Raw genomic sequence first — 12,548 nt, 5'->3', positions numbered from 1 at the left:
GGTGGAGGTTGCAATGAGCCGAGATGGCACCATTCCACCCCAGCCTGGGCAACAGAGCAAGACTCTGTCTCAAAAAATAATAATAATAATACACACATACACACACACACACACACACACACAGAGAGGGAGAGAATTCACATGCTATGAAATTCACCCTTTACAATGTACAATTCAGTGTTTTTTTACTTCATTTACAGAGTTGCACAATCGTCACCACCATCTAATTCTAGAGCATTTTCATCACCCCAAGAAGGCACAAGACCCACACACAGTCGCTCCCACACCCCCTCCCCCAGTCCCTGCCAACCATTAATCTACTTTCTGTCCTACAAATTTGCCAGTTCTGGACATGTCACATAAATAGAATCATACAATGTGTGGCCTTTTATTTCTAGCTTCCTTCACTTAGCATCATGCTTTCAAAGTTCATTCATGGTTTACATAAATCAGTAGTTTGTTCCTTTTTGTGGCTGGATAATACTCCATGGTAAGGATAAATCACATTTCGTTTATCCATTCATCTACTGATGGGCATGAGAGGCTTCCACTCTTTGGCTACGATGAATAATGCTGCCAAGAACACAAGAACATTTGTGTGAAAGTTTCTGTGTGGACGCATGTCTTCAAAGCTTTTGAGGATATACTTAGGCGTGGAATTGCAGGGCGTGTCGGCAACTCTTCATATTCCTGTACATCAAGGAATTGCCAAGCTGTTTCCGGAGCAGCTTCACCATTTTACATTCCACCAGCAACGCACGAGACTTCCAACTCCTCCACGTCCTCCTCAACACCTCTTCATTGTCTGTCTCTTCACCATTTTACATCCCCACCAGCAACGCACGAGACTTCCAACTCCTCCACGTCCTCCTCAACACCTCTTCATTGTCTGTCTCTTCACCATTTTACATCCCCACCAGCAACGCACGAGACTTCCAACTCCTCCACGTCCTCCTCAACGCCTCTTCATTGTCTGTCTCTTCACCATTTTACATCCCCACCAGCAACGCACGAGACTTCAAACTCCTCCACGTCCTCCTCAACACCTCTTCATTGTCTGTCTCTTCACCATTTTACATCCCCACCAGCAACGCACGAGACTTCCAACTCCACCACGTCCTCCTCAACGCCTCTTCATTGTCTGTCTCTTCACCATTTTACATCCCCACCAGCAACGCACGAGACTTCCAACTCCTCCACGTCCTCCTCAACACCTCTTCATTGTCTGTCTGTTCACCATTTTACATCCCCACCAGCAACGCACGAGACTTCAAACTCCTCCACGTCCTCCTCAACGCCTCTTCATTGTCTGTCTCTTCACCATTTTATATCCCCACCAGCAACGCACGAGACTTCCAACTCCACCACGTCCTCCTCAACGCCTCTTCATTGTCTGTCTCTTCACCATTTTACATCCCCACCAGCAACGCACGAGACTTCCAACTCCTCCACGTCCTCCTCAACGCCTCTTCATTGTCTGTCTCTTCACCATTTTACATCCCCACCAGCAACGCACGAGACTTCCAACTCCTCCACATCCTCCTCAACACTTCTTCATTGTCTGTCTTTTTTATTACATCCCTCTTAGTGCGTAAGAAGTACAAAGTTTTTATGAGCATTTCTCTAATGCAAATAAATGCAAATAATGTTGACCATCTTTTTTTTTTTTAGATGGAGTCCTGCTCTGTCACCCAGGCTGGAGTACAGTGGCTGGATCTCAGCTCACTGCAAGCTCCGCCTCCCGGGTTTACACCATTCTCCTGCCTCAGCCTCCTGAGTAGCTGGGACTACAGGCGCCCACCACCACACCTGGCTAATTTTTTGTATTTTTAGTAGAGACGGGGTTTCACCGTGTTAGCCAGGATGGTCTCGATCTCCTGACCTCATGATCCGCCTGCCTCGGCCTCCCAAAGTGCTGGGATTACAGGCTTGAGCCACCGCGCCTGGCCATGTTGACCATCTTTTCATTCATTGGCTGGCCCTTTGTATTCTTCCTTGGTAAAATACCAATTAAAGTCCTTTGCCCATGGTTAGATTAGAGCATCATTTTGTTATGAGTTGACAGAGCTCTTTGTGTCTTCTGGATGCAAATGCTTGACCAGAGCTACGCTCTGCCAATCATCTCTCCCATCCTGTGAATTTTCATTTTCGTAATGGTGTCCTTTGAGGAACAAAAGTTTTTAATTTTAATCTAGTCCAATTTATCTATCTTTTCCTTTGGTTGCTTATGCTTTTTATACCATATCTAAGAAAAGATCACCTAATCCAAGCTTACCATGATTCACCCCTGTGTTTTCTGCAGTCAACTCAATAAAGTATCTCCTAAGTATCTGCAGTATACTTAGTCCTCTGCTAGGCTCCATGGAGTCAGGGAGACAGGTGAGATGCCGCTTCCCAACCGAAGGAATCTGCTGTTTCACTAGGGGAAGAAGACATACAGGCAGGCCCCAAAACTGCATGGGTCCCCTAGACTCACATTGGGACACAAGAAGGGAGGCTCTGTAGGGGCGGGGCAGGAGAAACGGCCTCGATGGGAGCCGTCATCCCACGGTGAGCCAACGGCCTCCCTCGATGGGAGGAGTCATCGAAACAACACGGCTGATGGCTGGGACCTGGGGGAGGGGGAGGGGGAGGGGGAGGGGGAGGCGGGTGGCTGGGGGGCATGCTGGCAGCAGAACAGGGTCAGAGAGGCTAGAATTGGGCCACATGGCCTTGGGCCAGCACAGAAAGCTCCCGCTTGGCAGACCCACCTGTCCCACGATGTTTAAAGGAGCTCTGCACTGCATGAAGCCAGTCGGCTTAACTGCAAACACTGCCTTGGTGAGAAGAAACAAGCAAAATGGCCCCAGCTCATATTTATTTTCCTATCTGCAGCAAATTATGGCAATAATCTAAGGTTCGTTCAATGCTCCACGAGCAGAGGGCCACATACTTTTTTGAGTTGCTAACACTTTAAGTTGAAGCTATTTCTTTTCTTTTTTTTTTTTTGTTTGAGATGGTATTTCACTCTTGTCATCCATCCTGGAGTGCAATGGCACGATCTCAACTCACTGCAACCTCCGCTTCCTGGGTGCAAGTGATTCTCCTGCCTCAGCCTCCCAAGTAGCTGGGATTACAGGCACCTGCCAACACACCCAGCTAATTTTTGTATTTTTAGTAGAGACAGGGTTTCACCGTGTTGGCCAGGATGGTCTCAAACTTCTGACCTCAAATGATCCACCTGCCTCAGCCTCCCAAAGTGCTGGGATCACAGGCGTGAGCCACCGCGCCCGGCACAAGTTGGAGTTACTTTATCCCAAGGCACAGAGCTTTGGGAAGCTGGCGCTGAAAAGATATGGGAGGATTGAGGGTTTCAGACCACAGCTTGGGTTCAGAAAAAAAGTAAAAGGGCTGAGGGAGAGGACCTGTGAACTGTTCCAGGGTCAATTCCAGGCTACAAAGGAGACTACGAATGGGCTTCCGGAAGCAGCATTTCCCTGCACCATGAAAAAGCAGCGAGGCCAGTTATGGAGGCACACAACCAGGCTGACCGCTGTAGCATGGGCAGCAAACCTGTGTTTGTTAATCCAAGACACAGAGCGGCTTCCACCCGAGCCCCCTGCTGAGCCTGCTGCAGTTCTTCTCAATACAAACCAGAGTGACCATGTAACCTTACAGCCCGCTCATTTCGTGCTCTTCCCAAAACCCTCCAAGGTTTCCATCCACTCAGATGAAAGGAGAAATTAGACGAGGCCCTCGGTGACCTCCCTGTCTCACGGCTCCTCAGACTCAGCCAAGCGGAGTCCTGTTCTGAGGCCTCTGCCCGTGCCGTTCCTCAGCCTAGCCCCTTTCCTCCTCTCCTTCAGGTCTTTATGCCCACGACAGCTCAGCATGGCTGGCCCTTGCCAACACCCCCTGGAAGCCCATCCCTCCTGCAATAAATATATTACAAATATTTCTCTGTAATATTTAACGCTACATGACTCATGATCTGTTTTAATGAACATTTCACCGAAGGATAACTTGCTCACAAAGTGCCTAACCTGCCCTGGGTGTGTGGCTCAGCCTTCACCTGGGTAACCAGTGTCATCAGGACCAAGAAATACAACATCGTCAGCATCTGAGAAGCCCCTTCTGTGACTGCAGGCCCTCCCACCTGCCAAGGTCTCATTCACTTTGACCTCTGCCTCCATCCCCCAGGCGTGCCCAGCTTTGAACCTCGCATCAATGAATCTTGTAATACACTCTTTCTGTCTGGCTTCTTTTCCTTGTTTAGGCTGTCAAAAGTCACCCATGTTGTTTGTTCATTTTATTTAATGTGAACATTTCACGATTTATTTTTGCTTTTTCTACCGTTGACAGACATTTGGGTTGTTTCCGGGAGCATATATTTACTGCAAACTGCCAAACAGTTTTCTAAAATGGTTTTGAACGCTCCCACCAGAGGCACATATGGGTTCCAACAGCTCCACAGCCTTCCAACGCTGCCCTGGATACAAATACCTGACCAGACCTGTGCTCTGCCAATCCTCTCTCCCGTCCTGTGGATTTTCTTTTCAATTTCATAACGGTGTCCTTTGAAGCACAAAAGTTTTTAATTTTAATCTAGTTTAATTTTTAGTCTTAATGTAAGTTTAGTAATATATTTGTTTACTGTCATCTCTGCCTAAAATGGACAGTGCCTTAGATGCATGCCACTAGGGGACAGATTTCCAAAACATACTCAATATAGAAAACCTGCACAATTATATTGTAAATATACTTCTGCCACGCTGGAAACAACACACATTTTAATTTAACTGGGAGAAGATCAGGACTTCTCATCAGCAGCTCTCTTCTCTTTCACCTGCGCGGTGCTCCTGGCTGAACAGCATCAGTGGCTCAGACCCCTCATATTCTAGAACGTGAAGCACATGTAAGATAACGTTTTGTTGCTGAGATGCTACCGCAGAAGGAAAGCTCCAGGCCACCCCAGAAAACACAGTGATAACACCTTTTCCTATAAAGTTAGCTGAGTTTTGTGTGTGTGTGTGTGTGTTCCTATGTGTCAGGCACTATTTAGCAGCTCTACAGGGGTTTCTTTTTTTTTTTTTTTTTTTTTTTTTTTTGAGACAGAGTCTCGCTCTGTCGCCCAGGCTGGAGTGCAGTGGCCGGATCTCAGCTCACTGCAAGCTCCGCCTCCCGGGTTCACGCCATTCTCCTGCCTCAGCCTCCCGAGTAGCTGGGACTACAGGCGCCCGCCACCTCGCCCGGCTAGTTTTTTGTATTTTTTTAGTAGAGACGGGGTTTCACTGTGTTAGCCAGGATGGTCTCGATCTCCCGACCTCGTGATCCGCCCGTCTCGGCCTCCCAAAGTGCTGGGATTACAGGCTTGAGCCACCGCGCCCGGCCTACAGGGGTTTCTTATTGATTATCATGCAACTCCCATGAAGGTGCCATATAATCCCCGTTTCGGAGAAAAGCAAACTGAAGCTAAGAAAAAACAGATAATGTACCAAAGATAAAACATGTACTAAGTGATACGGTCAAGTTCAAACACTGTGGTTGGATTAGGGCTCGAGTTCTCACCCTCTGTCCATGCTGCCCCTCACAACCCGCATCCTGGCACCATGGTCCACACCAGTGCACCCCTTAAGCAAGGTCAAAGGGGCTCTGCACCTGCTCTGGGCACGCGCACACAAAGGCGCGGGAGGAGGCCCTGCACCTGCTCTGGGCATGCCCACGCGCACATGGAGGCCCTGCACAGGCTCTGGGCACGCGCTGATGGAGGTGCGGGAGGTGGCCTGGCACCACAGCATGCACACACAGAGGCATGGAGGAGCACGCGGACCGTTGGGCTCACGGCTGCACCTCGGAAAACTCAGGGGCTCCTTAGTGCTGAGTCTCACTTTGCGACTGCCGAAAGGTTTGGTGCGCTGCTTAACTTTACGTTGGAAATGTAAGCGATGTTAGTAGATGAATCACGCAATGGCTGGTGAGTTCAACTCCGTAACGACTCAGTCAAGGTTCTGGAGCTATTTGAGGTTGCACGGTGCAGGGTTCTAAGCCCTGTGACCACTTAGGACTTCTTATCTGCGCGAGTGAAGGTTTCTTCTACACAATGCAACCAAAACGGAGCCTGGAAATGAACAGATCAACTCCAGCAAGCATCATAACCTCTCGCTTCAGATTTTGTGTTCACTAAAGTCTTACTTTTTCACTGAATTCATACTAAATAAAGTCTTGGAATTTATAAATTTATACAAATAAAATGCTTTGAGAAGAAGTTCTGTTGACAAACCCACAGAAATCATTGTTGTGGGTTCTGTAATTCCTGTGCTTGTGTGAGCTCAGGCAATCGGAAACAGCCTCCATCAGTCGCGCCGAAGGCTGCCTTGCTGGGCTGCCATACAATGCCAGGCTTTCGGGGCACTCAAAGAAATCAACTTTTTATTTAACGGGAAAAAAAAAAACTCAATCTGAACATTCTTGAAATGTCAGCAAAACCCGTTTATGGTATTTAGATTTCCCAGTGTCCTTCTATAATTAATTCTCCCTTGAATGAAAAAGTTTCTTTTCCCCAGTGTATCTATGGAGTGCCTTTTATTAGACCCAGATGGAGATTTCCTTTTTTACCTTCACTGCCAGAAAATGCACAGCTAAATCCATCCCAGACGTCTGCTAAAATTTTTCTCGGCTTTTTTTTTTTTAAAGTCCTCTTTTCTGTTGTGTTTAATTGTGTCAGCTACTTCAAATCCTTCCTGGAAGGGAGACTAGAAGCCCCAGCGGGCAGCCGTCTTCTCTGTCTCCTGGCGCTCCCCCTCGCCAGTCGGTATCCATGGTCCTACCGCTGACACGGCCTGCTGGAAATGGGGGCATGGGCAGAACCATGCTTACCTTTTGGGGTTGCTGCCTCAGGAGGAGGCACCTGCCACCCCACCAGGTGCCACAATGATGCCCCCCACGTGCGGCCATGAGGGCACGTGAGCCAAGTACAAGGTATAGGATAGCTTTCTGGTGACGAGAAAAACCGTATCACTGAAAAAGAGAAATATTCATATTGCTATCCACTTTGAAAACCACTAATTGATGAAAAGAAAAGTACAGAGGAGTGTGAAAGCATTGGGTCACACTTTCTAAGTATGCATTTGTTACTGATATTTATTTTTTGAGTCCAATACAGTCAGGGTTTGACTCTCCGGGCAGCCTGTGGTTCCATGGCGGTTGATGGCTGAGGTCACCGACAGGCACTGGAAACCCAATTTCTGCCCAGACTCACTTTTCCAGTTTGCAAATTAGAAATAAAGACAAGAAATTTCACTCCTGTCTTAAACTCTGGGTTACTAAAATTCCATGAAGACCAACCTCTTTCAGTCCAATATTATTGTGATTGCAACGGTTTCTTAACCAAGTTGCAGGAAAGGCCCTTTTCTCAAGTATTTTAAGGATCTTTCCCTGCCCCTCACCCACCCCCTGCACGTGCCTCATCTCAGCACCAATTAAAAGCCAAGCAGGGGGGAACAGCTGAGCTTGCATGTCCATTCTGCTGTGAGGCCCCGTCCAGAGGGCTTAGTTTCTCAAACAAAAACTCATTATCAGCTGGAAGCAGCACAGCTAGTGAAGCTCAGGAGCACCCACTCTCCTGGTGGCTCACCGTCTCCCATCTCCTGGTGGCTCACCGTGTCCCGTCTCCTGGTGGCTCACCGTGTCCCGTCTCCTGGTGGCTCACCGTGTCCCGTCTCCTGGTGGCTCACCGTCTCCCGTCTCCTGGTGGCTCACCGTGTCCCGTCTCCTGGTGGCTCACCGTGTCCCGTCTCCTGGTGGCTGTCTCCCATGCCCTTTTAGCTCATTAACCCAGATGAAATCATTTTCTCAATAACTAAGTAACACAAAGGCCTGGTTTAATGGTATTAATAGAAACTCAATGAGTATTTGCTTGACAAATGACCGATCAGTGAAACAGAACTGCTAATTTAAAACTGGAAAGAAAAGGAGAGAACCACTGCTAAATAATCCAAGCAGCTCTGAAGGTAAGAATCGCAGAAGTGAGTCAGAAAAATGAGATTCAGCTGTCCACCGACTTGGACAATGAACTCTTAGACAAAACAGAAACCAAAATATATAAATATAGGGTAGAGTTAATATATTTTAAATATATGATTTTTCCCCCCTAAAGTAGTCTCTCTTTGCGTAGACTAATGCATTTTATAAGGAAAGGAAAAAAATTCTGTGCAATACTCCTTCACTTGTGATCCACACTTGTGACTTTAATGTGATAATGTGGGCCTACCTCGAAGATTCTAGATTTAACAAACCATTCAACCTGTTAGCTTTTCAGCAAAAAGCCAGTCAACAATAAAACTAGGCTCAACAGCTCAACTCTTAACCAAAAGACATGAAATACAAGTGAAAATATGTCAAAGGTGTTTTAAATTGTTAATATCCAGTGTTAGTAACAGCAGTGAAACTTAACACCTGAAGCTTTCGCATTCCTGCCTAGAAGAATCTCTGCATCAAAAAAGCTCTACAGTTCGATTCATCCTGTCCCCACTGTGGATCCTGCATCTGCACAGTAGGATCCTGTATGTGCCCTGCACGCTCTCTGCGCCTGAATCCTCCACCCACCGCTCATTTTTAAGTAAAGCGGAGATGCTGTACCCCGCGCCCTGTGCCCTCAAGCCATACTCAGCTTCCTCTCTCTGCTTTTGTGGGGAAGAGCACGGACAAGAAGAAAAACAGATGCCTTGTTAAACATTAATAGTGTTTGCCTGTATAGTTAACTCTTTAAGAAATGTATCATGCTTCTAATGCCCAATTTAACAATGAAATATATGTTTAGAAGAAAAGCATGTACAGAAATTTTTAGATAAATAACATGTAAACCTGTGTCTATTGCTCCAACTCTAAAATAGAAGGGTTTTAATCAAAACTGTAATTCAACACTTGCCACCTAATAAAACATAGGCACTAATTAAACTACAGGCAGAGGCTGGGCGCAGTGACTCACACCTGTAATCACAGCACCTTGGGAGGCTGAGGCAGGTGGATCACCTGAGGTCAGGAGTTCAAGACCAGCCTGGCCAACATGGCGAAACCCCATCTCGACTAAAAGTACAAAAACTAGCCAGGCATGGTGGTGTGCATCTGCAGTCCCAGATACTCGGGAGGCTGAGGCATGAGAATCGCTTGAACCTGGGAGGCAGAGGTTGCAGGGAGGCAGAGGTTGCAGTGAGGCGAGATTGCGCCACTCCACTCCAGCCTGGGCAACAGAGCGAGACTTTGTCTCAAAATAAACAAATGAACAAAGTAGAGGCAGATATAGTCATAAAATAAATTTGTAAGTGCTTTTTATTATCAAGTTTAATCACAAAGGCCAGAAGAGAAAATAGGGAGAGATGCAGCTGGAGAGAGATGGAGCTGGAGAGAGACAGAGCTAGAGAGAGACGGAGCAGGAGAGAGACGGAGCTGGAGAGAGACGGAGCTGGAGAGAGACGGAGCTGGAGAGAGACGGAGCTGGAGAGAGACGGAGCTGGAGAGAGACGGAGCTGGAGAGAGACGGAGCTGGAGAGAGGTGGAGCTGGAGAGAGACGGAGCTGGAGAGAGACGGAGCTGGAGAGAGACGGAGCTGGAGAGAGACAGAGCTGGAGAGAGACGGATGGAGAGAGACAGATGGAGAGAGACAGAGAGAGAGAGACAGATGGAGAGAGAGAGAGATGGAGAGAGACAGATGGAGAGAGAGAGAGATGGAGAGAGACAGATGGAGAGAGAGAGAGAGCTGGAGAGAGACAGAGAGAGAGAGATGCAGCTGGAGAGAGAGGGAAGCAGGGAGTGAGAAAGAAGAGGATGGGGAGAGAGAGACTCACTGGCCCAGGACCTCTAATCACCCACTACAACACATTATTTCTTTTTGTTTTTGTATATATTCTTACATTTCTGTGCAAAGTTTTCATTCTATTCTACAGTAAGTCAGACTTTGTTTTAATTTAGAAACGTTTAAAGTTTCCCACCTCTGAGCACAATGGATGAACCAGAAGGTCGTCTGTGGCTCCTGAGACTCCAGACTATCAGGGGCCCTGAATGGAGGAGCTGCTTGGGATGCAATTATTGCCACGTACGTCCCTAAAACCCCCGACCAACTTCCCAACAGGACCGAACTCACTGCCAGAGCTTTTTATTCACTGCACAACACTGTAGGTACAGGTGTGTGCAGGACGCCGCCGCAGGCCACCGTCTCACCTGGGGAGGCCAGTGTCCGCACACCATACCTTCCCATGCTGGAACCTGGGCCACCTGCCCCCACCCGCCCCCATTTCTCCACCATCTAGTAGGCTTCCCCCACACACTGCTGGGACTCACACTGTCCCACCACCCCTCGGGCCACTGCTTCCTTCCTCACCTGCCTTTGCCCTTACCTGCACTTATGCACCTGCTCCTAGAGTCTTGGAGGGCAAGATGGGACATTTTTTGAAGGACAGGATGTGATATGTTTGTAGCATAGGACGTTGTAAGTCTCACAGGATAGGATGTGATAGATCTCATAGGGTAGGACGTGATAGGCCTCATGGGACAGCCATGAACATGAGTGACACCTACTGTCTCCTCCCACACCTTCCCTGGGGACAGCAGTACCTGCTGGGCCATCGATAGGCAACGAGTTCATGCACATCCAATTCCCACTCTCGAATTTTCACTTACGTCGTCACACTTAAAACTTTACTCATAAATAAAACAGAAAACTGGTGAGTGGCGTGCAATTGATTATCAACTACAGAACCTCAGCTGGCTGGAATGTGGACTCCTGGCTGGGAATGGAGTGGGAATGAAGCGTGTGGCGTAGTCATCGCAGGAGTTCTGACAGTTTCTATTTCTGCTTAGATGGCATTTCTGTTCTCTTTAGTAATAAAGCTAAACTGTTTAGTAATAAAGCTAACCCTTCAAGTTTTATCTAAGAAAGACTGTATACGAGGCCGGGTGCAGTAGCTCATGCCTGTAATCCCAGCACCTTGGGAGGCCAAGGCAGGCGCATCACTGGAGCACTTTGGTGGCTGAAGGGGGTGGATCACTGGAGATCAGGAGTTCGAGACCAGCCTGGCCAACATGGTGAAACCCCGTGTCTGCTCCAAATACAAAAATTATCCGGGCGTGGTGGCAGGCACCTTAATCCCAGCTACTCGGGAGGCTGAGGCAGGAGGATCGCGTGAGCCCAGGAGGCGGAGGTTCAAGTGAGCGGGGATCGCGCCACTGCACTCCACCCTGGGCAACTGAGCCAGAGTCTGTCTCAAAAAATAGATAAAGAGACTGTCTACAGAAAGAACACCTGTCCCAAGAGAAAGTGCTGCCCGAAGACCCACTTCCTCCCACCCCGCCCCCGACCTGCTGCGGTCACAGCGGCATCTACTTCTGAAAATCCTTCCTGCTCTGCAGTGCGACTTGATTCATTCAAGCCCCCTGGGGGCAGTTTTCTACCCTTTCCCCCCAAATATTTGAAAGCCTAAAAACCTCACCTTTTAAGGTTCATTTACAAACATATGATCTGCCATGCTGGGTTCACGTGATGGACCCAGCAGTGTGTCCAGAGAGCGCAATTTCACCAGGAGGCCCTGCACAGACCCCGCACTGCGAGCTCCGTCCTCCCGCACCTGCGCAGGCACCCGGTGCTCACGCCGCGAGGTTTCCTGGGAAGCGGCTGTGTGTCCCATGCCTAGCATCGTGTTACTAGAGAACAGGGATGTGTCAGGAGTTATTCACACATCAGCAGGGGAGATCATCACATCACACGCCAGCCACGAGCTTCCAGATTACAAAACTGCTGTGGGCTCAGCTGGCTCTTTGAGAACAAACTGTTCCATGCCAGGAATTTGCCATCTTCACCTTCCCTCATCAATGCCTGTCTTCTGGCCTCCACGAGGCTTCAGATCCACGTAAATCACAGATCCACGCAAATAAAGATAACAGCATCAGCATCACCTCCAGTACAGAAACTCTGTGGCTGCCCGTGTTCTGGCGGACTGGACTCCTCCGAGGTTGCACTTACCATGTGACTGCGGGGTGCCCCTTCCAGGCCACCGGCCCCACGGCTCCCACGCGATCCATGGTCTATGTGGGTCACTGCAAAGGGTTCCCATGGGCTCTTTTATTTCCCATGAAGAAACTCGCCCTCCACCACCTTCAGAAGCTGCACTTAGCGTGGACACAGAATGAGACTCTGCACCCTCCCAGCTCCCAAATCTATAACTAAAAATTATGCTGTCCATTTTCTGAAGTTCAAGCTTTGGATATTGGAAAAGTAAGTATTACTGTTACATCTAAGCCTTGGCCAAACCATTGTCAGGAGCCATTTAAAAGTAACAACCATTCCCCATTTGCTTCCAGATTCATCACTGACAACAACAACAGTTTGCGTGTTTTTTCCTCGCAGGTTTCCCGCAAGCTGAGGGGCCAGCGTCACAACTTCCTGAAGCCTCCGTGAGATTCAACGGCCTGCTGGCCTCACCGTGGCCTGACTCCATCAGCTAAAGATAGCAGGACACTAAAAATAGCAGGAGCGCTGCGGCAGTGCCTTCTGACACTGTTCACGCTCGGACGCGTTA

General features: G+C 48.4%; 2 protein-coding genes across 14 annotated transcripts in view; both read right to left on the bottom strand.

The window, feature by feature from the left end:
* The window catches only part of ATP11A (ATPase phospholipid transporting 11A), a 187,573-nt gene that overhangs the window by 133,684 nt on the left and 41,341 nt on the right, over positions 1 to 12,548 (bottom strand). The gene's annotated exons all lie outside the window — the stretch shown is intronic.
* Positions 2,967 to 4,135, bottom strand: LOC107128033 (uncharacterized). The gene is given in 1 exon segment (XM_065533036.2): positions 2,967 to 4,135. A coding segment is annotated over 1 exon segment (564 nt). The 5' UTR covers positions 3,987 to 4,135; the 3' UTR covers positions 2,967 to 3,422.

The sequence above is a fragment of the Macaca fascicularis genome, chromosome 17 (assembly GCF_037993035.2).
Source record: "Macaca fascicularis isolate 582-1 chromosome 17, T2T-MFA8v1.1".
NCBI classification, from domain to species: domain Eukaryota; kingdom Metazoa; phylum Chordata; class Mammalia; order Primates; family Cercopithecidae; genus Macaca; species Macaca fascicularis.
This window is presented reverse-complemented; position numbering and strand designations above follow the sequence as displayed.